This window comes from Elephas maximus, chromosome 9 (genome assembly GCF_024166365.1).
Source record: "Elephas maximus indicus isolate mEleMax1 chromosome 9, mEleMax1 primary haplotype, whole genome shotgun sequence".
In the NCBI taxonomy this organism is placed as follows: Eukaryota; Metazoa; Chordata; class Mammalia; order Proboscidea; family Elephantidae; genus Elephas; species Elephas maximus.
The window spans coordinates 112,006,881-112,024,468 of record NC_064827.1 but is presented as its reverse complement, the minus strand read 5'-3'; the positions used below and the strand labels follow the sequence as shown (position 1 = coordinate 112,024,468).

The 17,588-nt window shown below is 39.1% G+C and overlaps 1 protein-coding gene across 1 annotated transcript in view; it reads right to left on the bottom strand.

The window, feature by feature from the left end:
• The window catches only part of FAM120A (family with sequence similarity 120A), a 189,423-nt gene that overhangs the window by 75,111 nt on the left and 96,724 nt on the right, over positions 1-17,588 (bottom strand). The window contains exons 6-7 of the mRNA XM_049896569.1: positions 6,624-6,721; positions 6,088-6,362 (exon numbers count right to left, since the gene is read on the bottom strand). Coding sequence (XP_049752526.1) covers positions 6,088-6,362; positions 6,624-6,721 — 373 coding nt within the window. The remainder of the gene's footprint in view (positions 1-6,087; positions 6,363-6,623; positions 6,722-17,588) is intronic.

Genomic DNA, 17,588 nt, shown 5'->3' with positions numbered 1-17,588 from the left:
TTTGTACTTTTCTAGCTGCTGGGGAAGTCCTCCCCCAGGTCTTCGTGTCACTCAGGCCACAGCGCAAAACTCACCTCTTTGGAAAAGCCTTTCCTAGTGTTGCAATCTAACGTGGCTACCCCACCTTTAGTCAACTCTCGTCTGCATGGTTTATTTCACAGCACTTACCGCCACGTGAAGTGATCCTGCTTAGGTCTGTTTGTTCCTTGTTTATGGACTGTCTCCACTACAATGTAGCTCACTGCCATCACAGACCTTGTCTGCCTTGCTCACCGCTATGCTCCACTGGTAATAGTACCAAACTCAACCAATTCTTGGCTGAATGAATGGATACTTTTCTTTCCCAAGAGCATCCTAACAGCACAGTCTAAGCCCAGAGATCCCAATTCAAGTCCAAACCAAAGATAAACTAAATCCCGATTTATTGCTCCTACTGAATTTTTTTAAACTACTAAAGCAATTCTCTAATGCCCACCTTCAAGTTGCGCATGATACACTACATACACCTTATTCAACAAACTAGAACCTTCTCTGTGAAGATCATGACCATCATCGCTTCTTGGCATCCTGCCAAAGTTGTACCAAAACACCTATCATAAGCAAAACCAAAACCCACTGCCATCGAGTCGATTCCGACTCATAGCGACCCTATAGGACAGAGTAGAACTGCCCCAGAGTTTCCAAGGAGCACCTGGTGGATTCGAACTGCGGACCTTTCTGGTTAGCAGCCATAGCACTTAACCACTACACCACCAGGGTTTCCACAATCATAAGCAAAGGCTGCTCATAATTAAGGATTTGACCCAGTTTTTTTTTGTGTGTGCTCTACCTGACCCATGAAACTGAAGTCTTCAATCACAAGCACCCTTATCTCCTCTTTCTTCCTTCATCTTAATTTTAGCATCTTGGTCTCTTATTTATTATAACAAATGTGGAAGCAGACTCAAGGAAATTAAGTCACTGCTAAGTTACACAACTTGAATCCAATCTCTTGATTCCTGGCTATGTACGCACTCTGCCTACTTCACTGCACTTTATACCACAATTATGGAAAAACATCAAACACTGTCCCTACATCAAGGAGTTTATATTCTCGTTGCAAAAACAAGATGTACCTACAGAAAATGTAATTAAAACATCAAGTCAGGGTCTGTAAAGACAACAAATGCTACAGGAATTGAAAGATAGAATACGCCAAGAAAAGCCAACGTTGATCAGAACCTTTACAAACAGCTAAAAGCTGAATATAGAGAAGGGGGGAAAAAAAAAAAAACATTGCCATTGAGTCAATTCCGACTCATGGCGACCCTAAAGGACACAGTAGAACTGCCCCAAAGAGGGAGAATATTCTCAAGCAATCTTTCTTATAGGTTCAACTGTCATCTTAATGAGGACAACTTGTTAAATCCAGATGGGCAACTCACTTTTCTTCTAAATTCCTATCCTAAGGAATAGGATAGCCTTGACTTAGATGTCTAATGAAAACCATCAAATCTCCCCAAATGAATAATTTTGTTTCCATATTGTCACTAGCACATAATTCTTTGAGTCATAAAGTATACTTCTTTTGTGTTTTGTCTTATTTCTACCTATGCTTCAGAGAATTAAGAATATTTCTTATTTAGGTGAACCTCTATTGTACAGATACTTTGATCAAGCTGACATTAGTCAATTTTTAAAAGAAAACTCACAGTACCTTAGAATTCTAGAGTGGAAGGGCATCTGAGAACATCAGTGGTTCTCAAACTTCAGTGTGCCTAAGATTCACTGGAATGCTTTCTAAAATGCAGGTCTCCGGGCCCCAACCCAGTGATTCTGACTCAGTAGGTCTTAAATATATTATCTGTGCTAGGAAGTCTGAATGCTAAATGATAACTTTTACTTCTTTTCAAAATTTAGGATTGCCCCACTCCTAGGAATATATCCTAGAGAAATAAGAGCCATCACACGAATAGACATATACACATCCACGTTCACTAAAGAATTGTTCACAAAAGCAAAAAGATGGAAACAACCTAGATGCCCATCAACAGATGAATGGGTAAACAAACTACGGTACCTACACACAATGGAGTATTACACAATTATAAAGAACAAGGATGAATCTGTGAAGCATCTCATAACATGGATGAATCTGGAGGACATTCCGCTGAATGAAATAAGTCAATCACAAAAAGACAAATGCTGTATCAGACCGCTACTGTAAGAACTCACGAAAAAGTTTACACACAAAAAGAAACAATCTTTGATGGTTAGGAGGGAGAGAGAGGGAGGGGATAGAAAAATACTAAATAGACAACAGATAAGTGGTAACTTTGGTGAAGGGTAAGACAACACAATACTGGGGAAGCCAGGAACTCCACAGACACATCCAAACTCCCTAAGGGGCTGAACTGCTGTGCTGAGGGGTGTAGGAACCACGGTCTCAGGGAATATCTAGCTCAACTGACATAACATAGTTTATAAAGAAAATGTGCTACATTCTACTTCGGTGAGTAGCAACTGGGGTCTTAAAAGCCTGTGAGTGGCCATTTAAGATACTCCACTGGTCTCAACCCTTTGGAAGCAAGGGAGAATGAAGAAAGTTAAAGACACAAGGGAAAGATTAGTCCAAAGGACTAATGGACCACGACTACCACATCCTCTAGGACACTGAGTCCAGTACAACTAGATGGTGCCTGGCTACCACCACTGACTTCTCTGACAGGGATCACAATAGAGGGTCCTGGACAGAACTGGAGAAAATATAGAACAAAATTCTCACTCACAAAAAAACACCAGACTTTCTGGCCTGACAGTGATTGGAGAAACCGAGAGTATGGCCCCCGAACACCCTTTTAGCTTGGTAATGAAGTCACTCCCAAGGTTCACTCTTCATCCAAAGATTAGACAGGCCCATAAAACAAACTGAGACTAAAGGGGCACACCAGCCCACAGGCAAGGACTAGAAGGCAGGAGGGGACAGGAAAGCTGGTAATAGGGAACCCAAGGTCGAGAAGGGAAGAGTGCTGACATGTCGTGGGGTTGTTAACCAATGCCATAAAACAGTATGTGTACTAACTGTTTAATGAGAAGCTAGCTTGTTCTGTAAACCTTCATCTAAAGTACAATAAAAAAAATTAGGTTTGCACAAACAGCAAATAAACATTTATATATTTTATGCTGCTCTGAAGACAGTGTTTGTAATATCTAGGCAGTAAGAAATTTCTCAGTAACTGCCACCTGAGACATAAGCAAGCATTACTTTCCATTTTACAGAAGAAGAAACAGAGGACCGAAGAGGGATAATAACCTAATAAGACATTGCACTAAAAGTGGAAATTAAGTCCCTTAGAATTCTTATATTAGAAATCAATGTAAGATCAACTGTTCTTGTTAGTTGTGTCGATTCGGTTCTGACTCAGGGCAACCTTAAGTTTGAAACAGAACGAAAAGTTGCTGGTCCTATGCCATCTTCATGATCATTGCGCTTTGTTTGAGCCTGTTGTTTTGGCTTTGTGTCAGTCCATCTCACTGAGGGTTTCCCTCAATTTCATGTACCCTCTACTTTACCAAACAGGATGTCCTTTTCAAGAGATTGGTCTTTCCTGATGACAAGTCCAAAGTAAGCAAGCCATCCTCACTTCTAAGAACCATTCTAGTTGTATTTCTTCTAAGACAGATTTATCTGTTCATTCTTCTGGCAGTTCATGGTATATTCAATATTATTCGCCAGCACCACAATGTGAATGCCTTCAATTCTTCTTCTGTCATCTTTTTTCATAAACCAGCTTTCACATGCATATAAGGCAAATGAAAAGATCACAGCTTGGGTCAGGCACACCTTAGTCATCACAGAGGGTTTTAAAGAGGTCTTTTGCAGCTGATATGCCCAATGCAATATGTTATTCTATTTCTTGACTGCTACTTCCATGGACATTAATTGTTCATCCAAATAGCATGAAATTGTTGATAACTTCATTTTTTTTCTCCGCCTATCATGCTATTGTTTACTGGCCCAGCTGTGAGGATTTTCAGTAAGTGTTTCAGGTTGTCTTCATTTTCGGCAAGCAAGGTTGTATCACCTACATATTACAAGTTGTTATTGAGTCTTCCTCTGATCCAGATGCCATGTTCTTCTTCATATACTCCAGCTTCTTAGATTATATGCTCAGCATACAGATGAAATAAGTAAAGTGAAAGGATACAATCCTGCTACACACCTTTTCTAATTTGAAACCATGTGGTATCCCTTGTTCTATTCAAACGATTGCCTCTTGATACCTGTACAGGTTCCACGTGAGCACAATCAAATGTTCTAGAGTTCACATTCTTCATAATATTACCCATAATTTGTTATGATCCACACAAATGCCTTTGTGAAACCAATAAAACACAAGTAAACATCTTTCTGGTATTCTCTGCTTTCAGTCAAGATTCATTTGCCACCAGCAATGACGTACCTTGTTCCACTTTTCTGAATCTCGCTTTAACTTCTGGCAGTTTCCCATCAATGTACAGCTGCAGCTGTTTTTGAATTATCTTCAGCAAAATTTTGCTAGCATGTGATATTAATGATATTTTTCAACAATTTCCACTTTCCATCTGAACGTCTTTCTTTGGAATGTCTACGAATATAGATTTTTTTCCTGTCATTAAATCAAGCAGTTGTCTTCCATAATTGACACAGATGAGGTACTGCTTCCAATGTTATAAGCACTTGCTGAAGCATCTCAATTGGTATTCCGTCAATTCCTGGAGCCTTGTTTTTCACCAATACCTTCAGTACAGCTTTAGTAGCTTCGGTTCTTGATCATATGCTACCTCCAGAAATGGCTGAACGTCGACCAATCTTTTTGGTACAGTGACTCTGTGTATTCCTTCCATCTTCTTTCGATGCCACCTGAGGCATTTCATTTTTTGCCCACACCAAAAAAGCCAAACCCATTGCTGTCAAGTAGATTCACAGCAACCCTATAGAATTCTTCTACACTGCACCTCGAGTCTTGAATTTTTTCTTCAGTTCTTTCGGCTTGAGAAATGTTGAGCCTGTTCTTCCCTTTTGGTTTTCTAACTCCACATCTTTGTGCATTTCATTGTAATACTTCACTCCGTCTTCTCAAGCCACCCTTTGATATCTTCTGTTCAGCTCCTTTATGCTTCATCATTTCTTTGGTTCACTTTAGCTACTGTTCTTAACAGCAAGCTTCAGGGTCTCCTGTAAAATTCATTTTGATCTTCCCCTTGTTATCTACACTTCAGAGTTCAAATTAAGGAAAAAAAGATACTGATTTAAAGGAAAAGATGTTTCCTGTCTTATTTCTTTTTTTTAAATCAGATTTCTTAGGAACATAAGATAGTTAAAGGTGGAGGTGGGCGGGTGAGTATACATTTAAGACTTCATCAAACAGATTCTAACTGTATTTGTGAACTCACTTATTCAGGGATACAGGCAGTTTAAAATACTTCTCTACAAGAAGGACTTCAGGTTGGTCTAAGGTGGCTTTCTGCAGTTTTGTTTATTTCGAGAATGGTCTTATAAGCTGCTCAGTTATGATTTGAGTAGCTGAACGTAGATAGAAGGAAACTCTAAATTTCCTCTCCTTTATTTATGAGTCAAGATATTAAAAACAAGGTCTCTAACTTAATAAAAATGCTCTCCTGGGTAGGGAAAAATCACACCCTGAGAGAGACCAAGGGTCAGAGGCACCAAACCAAATAGATTCTACCACATGTTTTGGTAGTCACACAAATTAATTATTCCAAAACTCTTTCCCATAAAAGAAGTAGCCCAAGTTTCCTACACTTTAAGGCCATGGGGCTGATATAGAGCAATATTAAAGTCTTGGAAATCTTACAGCATACTTAAGAAGAATTTGCACTTCCTCTCTCTTCAATATCCAAGTAGCTCCAGTCCAAGCGCAGAACGAGCATCATCAACTATCTGTAACAAACTGGACCTTTCAGCACAACACTCTGTCCAATAGCTAGAACTCTGTCCAATCAGCTAGAACACAACATTTCCCCAGGCACCCAAGAACTACAAAGCAAGCCGATAGCTACCTCTATACATTTGAGAAGAGTACAGCTATTTTGTGTACTACTCACTTTGTAGCTCCTCCATTGCCTTCATCATTATCTGAGGATGATGATGTAGAAGAACCAGGAAAATAAGTTGAATCCACATGGTTCGGACTGACACTCTGAGCTGGATTTATTGGAGAGGATCGTTCATACAATGGAGTATGTTTCCCTTCATGAGGAATGTTACTATAGTTGTTCTGCTCAGCCAAATTCTTTCCACTTGTTTCCAAAGTGAGAGCCGGCTCAGAGAGGCTATATGGGTATGGACCCTGACCCGGAGCACCACCTGGGCTTGGCATCTGTGGGGCCCAAAACAAAATGGCACATATCATGCTCATGAAGTGAAACGATTGCCTACAGGACCTAGATTTAAGTTAATATTTCCCTTTCTTGGCCTATTTTTAATTCAACAAATATTTGCATCTATTTTATATATTCATTCAAGAGTTCAAGAAATTTTAGCATTCGTTAAGGTTTAATACATGGGAAGCTTTAAAGGCCAACTATCCCCCACCAGATGCATGGCTAACTGGTGGCCACAAGAACGGAAACCCCCTTACCACAGGTTTTGCTTGTAGAGAGGTCTGTGGAATGTTGAGCATCTGAGGGGGAACATACGGTGGCACTATCCCAGGCATTCCAAATTGATTTGGTCTGGCTGTTTCATCAATATGGAAAGAAAATAATAAAACAAATGTGAATACAATAACACTTCAGCACAGTGTTAGGACATACCTAGTAGCTAGCATATTTCCCTGTTTGTCTTACACTTTTTCATGTGCTAACATGACCTCTAGTCCCACTTAGAAATTGATGTTTAACATTAAAAAAAAAAAAATTATGATCAATTTCTTTACACTGAGGCCAGGATTTTAACTTTGCTTTTGTTCATTTCCTTCAGCACCTCATGTGTCCCTTCTCTCTTTAGCGTTACAGGTATTCTCTGTATTTAGTCTCTCTCACTATTCACTGCTGTTCCCTGCTGCTGCTTTTAACCTGAAAACTCGGCAAAATCAGAAGCCCTAGTAATACTATAGGCATTATAGGAAGAAAACAGTGATAGAACACTTTTCCTTAAGTGTGTAAAACAACAGAATTTTTCCAATTAAACTGCTTTACAACTAAAATTACGTTCTTAGTTAACTAGCAAGTTTTTAAATATGAAATGTGGTAGTTGCTACCCATACTTTTATTTTTAATTATTAAGCAAAACCATTTTCAAGTTACACATTTTACCATGCATTACAGAACAAGTAAGTTGGGATTTTTGTGCTCTTTTGAAATTATTTCATAAAACTGTTCTGGGAAGCGGGGCCAAGATAGTAGAGTAGACAGACACTTCTGGCGAGCCCTCTTTACAACAAAGACCCGAAAAAAACAAGTGAAACGAGTGTATTTCTGACAAGCTGGGAGCCCTGAGCATCAAAGGCAAGCTTAGACAATGAATTGAGGGGCGGGGGAAGAAGAGACCGTTCAGCAGTGGAGAGGAGTTACCAGACCTGAATCACGGGGAGCCCTCAGGCACCATTACAGAAGCAGTGGCGGTGGGCTGGTACTAGCGTTCAGGCACAGTTTCCTCAGGGAGAAGCAGCCAGCCACATAGCCTACTCACACCTCTGGAACCTGAGGAGAACGGCGCTCTTGGCAAAAGCTAAGTACTTGCATATATTTTACCGCAACCCCCACCACCCCCAAGCTGGCTTCAGCGGCTGAATCCCTAGGCCTGAGATAGACCCTGATGAGTACCTAGAGCCATCCTCCCAGCCTTGGGGAAGGAAAAAATTTGCAATTGGGAGGAAAAGATAATTTACTAGCTCTAACAACCGGGAAAGCTCAGGACAGAAGCGGCTCCTGTCCAGGCATAAACCATCCATGGACCTTGAGCATGGACCTGTGTGGGCCTATTTCTGGAGAATAGGCCCTTGTTGGAAAACTCCAACCATTTCAGCTGTGCAGTGAAGAGGTGGGTGTTTGATGTTTGACATTGCTTTGCCTATTAAATAAGGTCCTCACCTACCCACATCAGGGACCTAAGCACTAGTAGCTCCACTCAGATCACTCAGCCACCCGCGACAGGGGTCCAAAGATAACTGGTACCTCCCAGTCCTTACAACAAAAAACACTGGGTGCCCATGGTCCCTCTGAAGAACCCACCCATGAGCACGCTCTAGGGAACAGAGACGCGTTTTCCTCAGAGACACTTTGGGGTCGGTTCTCAGCCCCCTGCCTTGTTCAGAGCATGACCCCCTGCTGAAATCAGACACTGGTATATACGCCAATCACCCCTGCCCCTCTAAGACTGTAGGACACAGCCTGTACCACACACTGGATGATGAGCTACCTGGAAACCTGAGCTGAATTCATACAAGAAAACTGAATGGACTCCTAGACTGATATACCTGATAACAGCTCTAGCCAGCTGGGGACAGAACACCAGAGCTCCAAAGGCAAAAATAACTCAAGCAACCCATAGGGGTATACCAAAACATAACAAAGCAAGCACCTACGACACAGTAAGCAAGCATAAACTAATACAATAACCTATAGATGGCTCGGAGACAACAGTCAATAACAGGTCACATAAAGAAACAGACCATGATCACCTCAACAGGCTCTCAAAACAAAGAATCCAGGGATCTTTCGGATGAAAGTACATTCCTGGAATTACCACATGCAGAATACAAAAGTTTAATATACAGAACCCTTCAAGACATCAAGAAGGAAATGAGGCAATATGCAAAACAAGCCAAGGAACACACAGATAAAGCAACTGAAGAAATTAGAAAGATTATTCAGGAACATAATGAAAAGTTTAATAAGCTGGAAAAATCCATACACAGACAGTAATCAGAAATTCAGAAGATTAACAATAAAATTATAGAAGTAGACAACTCAGTAGAAAGTCAGAGGAGCAGAATTGAGCAAATACAAGCTAGAATTTTTGAACTCGAAGATAAATCACTTGGTACTAATAAATTTGAAGAAAAATCAGATAAAATAACCTTAAAAAATGAAAAAACCTTAAGAATCATGTGGGACTCTATCAAGAGAAATAACCTACGAGTGATTGGAGTACCAGGACAGGTAAGGATGAGAGAAAATTGTTGAAGATTTCTTGGCAGAAAACTTCCCTGATATTGTAAAAGACAAGAAGATATCTATGCAAGATGTTCATCAAACTCAACATAAGGTAGATGTTAAAAGAAAGTCACCAAGACATATTATAATCAAACTTGCCAAAACCAAAAATAAAGAGAGAATTATAAGAGCAGCAAGGGATAAACGAAAAGTCACCTACAAAGGAGAGCCAATAACAATAAACTCAGACTACTCGGCAGAAACCACGCATGCCAGAAGGCAATGGGATGACATATTTAAAAAATTGAAGGAAAAAAATTGCCTGCCAAGAACCATATATCCACCAAAACTCTTAAATATGAAGGTGAAATTAAGACATTTTCAGATAAACACAAGTTGAGGGAATTCATAAAAACCAAACCAAATCTACAAGAAATACTAAAGGGAGTTCTTTGGTTAGAAAATCAATAATATCAGGTATCAACCCAAGACTAGAACACTGGGCAGAGCAACCAGAAGTCAACCCAGACAGAGAAATAAAAAAAAACAAAGCCAGATTACAAAAACATAAAATAATAATAATAAAAAAGCCCCAAAGAGGTTAACAGCGATGTTATTACATAAAAGAAGACACCATTAAAATAATAAAGAGGGAGTAAGAACTGTAATCATAAACCTTCCATATGGAGAGGAAGATAACGGGTGACACAACGAAGTAAAAGTTGGTTTTAAATTTAGAAAAACAGGTAATCACAAAGGAGACAAACTATCCTACTCATCAAAATAAAATACAAGGGAAAAATACGGACTCACCAAAAAAAAAACCAACAACAACAAATACGATGAAAGGACAACATATAAAGAAAATCCACTCAGCACATAAAATCAAGTGGGAAAAAGAAACTCTCAACAACACACAAAAAAAGACATTAAAATGATAGCACTAAAGTCATGCCTATCCATAATTACCCTGAATGTAAACGGGCTAAACACACAAATAAAGACATGGAAAGTGGCAGAATGGATTAAAAAACAAGATCCGTCTATATGCTGCCTACAAGACACACACCTTAGAGACACAAACAAAAACTCAAAGGATGGAAAAAAATATATCAAGCAAACAACAATCAAAAAAGAGCAGGAGTGGCAATATTAATTTCTGACAAAATAGACTTTAAAGTTAAATGCATCAGAAAGGATAAGGAAGGACTCTATATAATGATTAAAGGGACAATACACCAAGAAGATATAACCATATTAAATATATATGCACCCAATGACAGGGCTGCAAGATACATAAAACAAACTCTATCAGCAATGAAAAGTGAGATAGACAGCTCCACAATAATAGTATGAGACTTCAACACATCACTTTCGGTGAAGGACAGGGCATCCACAAAGAAGCTCAATGAAGGCAGGGAAGATCTAAATGCCACAATCAACCAACTTGACCTCACAGATACATACAGAACACTCCACCCAATAGCAGCCAAGTATACTTTCTTTGCCAACGCATATGGAACATTCTCTAGAATAGACCACGTATTAGGTCATAAAGCAAGCCTTAGCAGAATCCAAAACACTGAAATATTACAAAGCATCTTCTCTGACCATAAGGCCATAAAAGTAGAAATCAGTAACAGTAAAAGCAGAGAAAAGATATCAAACACTTGGAAACTGAGCAATATCCTGCTCAAAAAAACACTGGGTTATAGAAGACATTAAGGATGGAATAAAGAAATTCAGAGAATCCAATGAGAATGAAAACACTTCCTATCAGAACGTTTTGGACACAGCAAAAGTGGTGCTCAGAGGTCAATTTATACCAATAAATGCACACATCCAAAAAGAAGAAAGGGCCAAAATCAAAGAATTATCCCTACAACTTGAACAAAAACAGAGCAACACAAGAAATCCACAGGAACCAGAAGAAAACAAATAATAAAAATTAGAGCTGAACTAAATGAAATGGAAAACAGAAAAACAATTGAAAGAATTAACAAGACCAAAAGCTGGTTTTTTTAAAAACTCAACAAAATTGATAAACCACTGGCCAAACTGACAGAAGAAAAACAAGAGAGGAAGCAAATAACCCAAATAAGAAATGAGATGGGTGATATTACAACAGACCCAACTGAAATTAAAAGAATCATATCAGATTACTATGAAAACTATACTCAAACAAATGTGAAAACCTAGAAGAAATGAATTCCTAGAAACACACTACCTACCTAAACTAACACAGAGGTAGAACAACTAAATAGACCCATAACAAAAGAAGAGATTGAAAAGGTAGTCAAAAACTCCCAACAAAAAAAAGCCGGTCCGGATGGCTTCACTGCAGAGTTCTACCAAACTTTCAGAGAAGAGTTAACACCACTACTACTAAAGGTATCTCAGAGCACAGTAAAAGACGGAATACTACCAAACTCATTCTATGAAGCCACCATATCCCTGATACCAAAACCAGGTAAAGACACCACAAGAAAATTATAGACCTATATCCCTCATGAATGTAGATGCAAAAATCCTCAACAAAATTCTAGCCAATAGAATTCAAAAACATACCAAAAAAATAATTCACCATCACCAAGTGGGACTCATACCAGGTATGCAGGGATGGTTCAACATTAGAAAAACAATTAATGTAATCCACCATATAAATAAAACAAAAGACAAGAATCACATGATTTTATCATTTGATGCAGAAAAGGTATTTGACAAAGTTCAACACTCATTCGTGATAAAAACTCTCAGCAAAACAGGAATAGAAGGAAAATTCCTCAACATAATAAAGGGCATTTATACAAAGCCAACAGCCAACATCACCCTAAATGGAGAGAGCCTGAAAGCATTCCCACTGAGATCGGGAACTAGACAAGGAAGACATTTATCACCACTCCTATTCAACATTCTGCTGGAAGTCCTAGCCAGAGCAATTAGGCTAGATAAAGAAATAAAGCGCATCCAGATTGGCAAGGAAGAAGTAAAAGTATCTCTATTTGCAGATGACATGATCTTATACACAGAAAATCCTAAGGAATCCTCAAGACAGCTACTTAAACTAATAGAAGAAAGAGTTCAGCAGAGTATCGGGATACAAAGGAAAACATACAAAAATCAGTTGGATTCCTCCACACCAACAAAAAGAACGTCCAAGAGGAAATCACCGAATCAATGCCATTTACAGTAGCCCCCAAGAAGATAAAATACTTAGGAATAAATCTTACCAGAGAAGTAAAAGACTTATACAAAGAAAACTACAGTACACTTCTGCAAAATACCAAAAGAAACTTTAGTAAGTGGAAGAACATACCTGGCTCGTGGATAAGAAGACTTAACATTGTGAAAATGTCTATTCTACCAAAAGTGATCTATACATTTAATGCAATTCTGATCCAAATCCCAACAACATTTTTTAATGGGATGGAGAAACAAATCACCAACTTCATATGCAAGGGAAAGAGGCACTGGATAAATAAGGCATTACTGAAAAAGAAGAACAAAGTGAGAGGCCTTACTTCACCTGATTTTAGAAGCTATTATACCGCCACAGTAATCAAAACAGCCTGGTACTGGTACAACAACAGATACATGGACCAATGGAACAGAATTGAGAATCCAGACATCAATCCATCCACATATGAGCAGCTGATATTTGACAAAGGCCCCAAAACAGTTAAATGGGGAAAAGACAGTCTTTTTAACAAATGGTGCTGGCATAACTGGATATCCATCTGCAAAAAAATGAAACAAGACCCATACCTCCCACCATGCACAAAAACTAACTCAAAATGGGTCAAAGACCTAAATATAAAATCTAAAACGATAAAGATCATGGAAGAAAAAATAGGGACAACGTTAGGAGCCCTAAAACATGGCAGAAACAGTATAGAAAACATTATAAAGAATGCAGAAGAAAAACTAGATAACTGGGAGCTCCTAAAAATCAAACACATACTATGCTCATCCAAAGACTTCATCAAAAGACTAAAAAGACTACCTAGAGACTGGGAAAAAGTTTTTAACTATTACATTTCTGATCAGCACCTGATCTCTAAAATCTACATGATACTGCAAAAACTCAACTGCAAAAAGACAAATAATGGGCAAAAGATATGAACAGATACTTCACTAAAGAAGACATTCAGGTGGCTAACAGATATATGAGGAAATGTTCATGATCATTAGCCATTAGAGAAACGCAGATCAAAACTACAATGAGATTTCATCTCACTCCAACAAGGCTGGCATTAATCCAAAAAACACAAAATAATCAATGTTGGAGAGGCTGTGGAGAGACTGGAACACTTACACAGTGCTGGTGGGAATGTCAAATGGTATAACCACTCTGGAAATCGATTTGGCGCGTCCTTAAAATGCTAGAAATAGAACTACCATCCGATCCAGCAATCCCACTCCTTGGAATATATCCTAGAGATATATTACACAAACATATATACGCACTCCCATGTTTACTGCAGCATTGTTTATAATAACAAAAAAGATGGAAGCAACCAAGGTGCCCATCAATGGATGAATGGATAAATTATGGTATATTCACACAATGGAATACTATGCATCGATAAAGAACAACGATGAATCTGTGAAACATTTCATATATGGAGGAACCTGGAAGGCATTATGCTGAGTGAAATTAGTCAGTTGCAAAAGGACAAATATTGTATAAGACCACTATTATAAGAACTTCAGAAATAGTTTAAACTGAGAAGAAAACATTCTTTTGTGCTTACGAGATGGGGGAGGGAGGGAGGGTGGGAGAGGGGTATTCACTAATTAGATAGTAGATAAGAACTACTTTAGGTGAAGGGAACACAGCACACAATACAGGGAAGGTCAGCACAACTGGACTAAACCAAAAGCAGAGAAGTTTCCTGAATAAACTGAATGCTTCGAAGGCCAGCGTAGCAGGGGCGGGGGTCTGGGGACCATGGTTTCAGGGGACATCTAAGTCAATTGGCATAATAAAATGTGTTCACAAAACACTCTGCATCCCACTTTGAAGAGTGCTGTCTGGGGTCTTAAACGCTAGCAAGCAGCAATTTAAGATACATCAAGTGGTCTCAACCCACCTGGATCAAAGGAGAATGAAGAACACCAAGGACACAAGGCAATTACGAGCCCAAGAGACAGAAAGGGCCACATGAACCAGAGACTACGTCATCCTGAGACCAGAAGAACTAGATGGTGCCTGGCTACAATGGATGACTGCCCTGACAGGGAATGCAACAGAGAACCCTGGAGGGAGCAGAAGAGCAGTGGGATGCAGACCCCAAATTCTCATAAGACCAGACTTAATGGTGTGACTGAGACTAGAAAGACCCCGGTGGTCATGGCCCCCAGACCTTCCGTTGGCCCAGGACAGGAACCATTCCCAAAGTCAACTCTTCAGACAGGGATTGGACTGGACAAATGGGTTGGAGACGGATGCTGGTGAGGAGTGAGCTTCTTGGATCAGGTGGACACTTGTGGCATCTCCTGCCTGGAGGGGAGATGAGAGGGTGGAGGGGGTTAGAAGCTGGTGAAATGGACAGGAAAAGAGAGAGTAGAGGGAGAGTGTGGGCTGTCTTATTAGGGGGAGAGTAACTGGAAGTGTGTAGCAAGGTGTATATGGGTTTTTGTGTGAGCGGCTGACTTGATTTGTAAACTTTCACTTAAAGCACAATAAAAATTATTACAAAAAAAAAACCTGTTCTGACTTACATTGGCACTTGTTACTTATTATTCTCACGCTAACTCGCCAAAGTAGAGAATTCCGTTTGAGGACCGCGAGAAGAAAGCCACGTGGAAAAGAACACTCTCAGGACCAGAGACCAGCCGCTGGCCACCTGGGTCTCCAGGACCACGTAGAGATGTGAGGACCAAGGCATAAGCTGAGAGGCTGCAAGTGAAGCTACAAATTGAGACCTCAGATAACTGGTCATTTCTTTCCACCCAGATGACTATCCATGAACCTTATAAGGTTCATCTGAAGATTCTATCTCCAAGTGCCTTCAGCACTGAAGCTCTAAAATGGCACATGTCTTATGATCCTGGCAATTACTAAGAGAAAATGTCGGCAAAACTTCTGCTTTTACACTAAATAGAGGAAAAAGTGTAGTCCAAGACACTGGAAATGGTAAAACTGGCATGTGTGTGCACACAGGGAACACCCTCTCATACACCATACACACACAAAGGAGGCACTCTTGATTAAACAAAAGATCTACTAAATCTGAATGTCTGAGGGTGAGATTTAAAATCCTGTCATTTTAAAGTCCCATTTTCAGGTGATTCTGAGTCATGATCAGATTTGGGTCCAAATAATATCATGAAATCCATCGAGGTCTAACATTTTCATTTAAATCACTATAAAAGTCTAGTTTACAATTTCTTGTCACTGATCTTCCACACCTAACTTCTGAATAATAAAAATGAAAGGCTGAGCTCATTAGCTATGCAGCAGCACCAAGTCAAGCGATGGTGATCATTTTTGTTGCATTCTATTTTTGGCCATAACATGCTAAAAACTTCCTGAAAAGCACAAACTTTCCTTGAAAAAAACAAACAAAAAAAAAATATATAACAGCTTGAAAGAAAAGATTTCCAAGGAAAGAATATTTTCTATAATCATAATGATGTAATTAATCTTCGAAAATTCAAAACACCAGTTACTACTGTCATAACTTAGAGTTCAATCAGTGAATTAATTGTCTACATTTTTTTTAAGGCTACAGAAATACATATAATAACCCAGGGCATGCCTCTGTGGACTGGACGCCGTCTTCTAAACCAGTTCTTGTTCTCAATGCCAAAGTGTAGCTAAGCAGAGCCATTATCTGCCTTCCTTATGACAAGAGGGCCTTTCTCAGAATAGACACTGGGCTCACACAGTGGAGATTAACACCACCAGTTTCTCATTATCCCCCTTTCATAAATACTTACTGGAGGGCCAGGCTTTTGTTAGACAAGTAAGCAAACTGAAGACAGACAAAGACAAGAGAATCAATGTAGGGAAAAAAGTTTCATTGCTATTTTATTCCCATAATTTTATAGTATTTTTTAAATATTAAAGACTTCTTTAAGAATAAAGGGAAAAGAAACACTGCTGTCCTTACAGAAGTACTTCATTGACTTTTTACCCTATTAAACAAAACATGCTATTGAGCTATAGACTTCCATGAATGATGTGTTATGCCTATATCAAGCTGTCCACCTTTTGCTCTAAGTTAAAATAACATAGAAGATTTAAAAAAACAAAAAAAAAGGAATGGTATTAAACTAGAACCTCTACTTAAAACTAGTCAGTTCTACTTTAGCCCCCAGCTCTCTGCTGTTTCTTAGCGTATTATTACTTAGATGTTACATTAAACAAAGGATAGTAACAAATTGAGTTTTTTTAATTACATAATGCAAATGAGTGCTGATGAATTTTTCAGTTGCTATACCAAAAAAATTTTTAATACCAAAAAATATATATAGCTTTGAAAATTAGGTTCCCAGATTAGCTAAATCAATATAATCCCTACCATCAACACTAGTTTTCAATGCTTGCAAAAAAAAAAAAAAAAGGCAGAAATTTTCAACTATTCTAAACATCTTCAAATGGACATATCTAAATATCAATACTGCCCGGAAATTAAGGCACAAAGTTGTATGAAGGAAAATGTCAGGTAATCTGTTTCCATTACATAAAAAAAAAAGTCGCTGTCAAGTCAATTCTGACTCATATAGCAACCCTACTGTTAAATTCTACACAAATAGTTTCAAAAAAAGCAGGAAGGGGGCAGGGGAGTAGAGTGGGAACAAACAGTAGCCTAGTTTGGCTAGGCGTGGCTGGGAGAGAGAGACTGCCAATCAACGAGAAGGTGGGCTGCACCCAAATGTGAACGCTAGGGGCAAAAGTCAGCCCAGAGAGGCAGCAAAGGATTTCGAGCAAGAGAAGACACAAGTTGTACCTATGCTTTTTTTTAGAGGGCTAAATTTTGTAGGGGAAACAGGGCAGAGGTTTCTGGTAAACACCAACTCCTAGGAGCTAAGAGCTGTGGAAGAGCTGATGCCCCTTAGCCTGCAGCACTAGACGGACCACATTTCAAGAGCTAGAGCTCACTGTCCAGGAGACAGACCTTGAGAAGGAGGGGCTGAAAAAAACTGAGGCTGTTAAGCCTGAAGAAGGCAAAGGAGCATATTATATTCTATGTGGCTCCTGAAAGAATTATGAACAATGGAAAAAAATCAAGCTAAGGAGGCATACTTCACATGAATATAAATAAGAGCTTGCCAAGAATCAGAGCAGTTCAACACTGAAAAGAGTTGCTTTATGGATTGCTTGATTGTTTATACAAGTACAAAAAAAAACTCAAGAACAGTAAGGTAGTTTAGTACTTATACAAGTATCCCATGCTATCCAAATCTTTTCAGTTCCTGATTCAAATCTACCTGGTTCC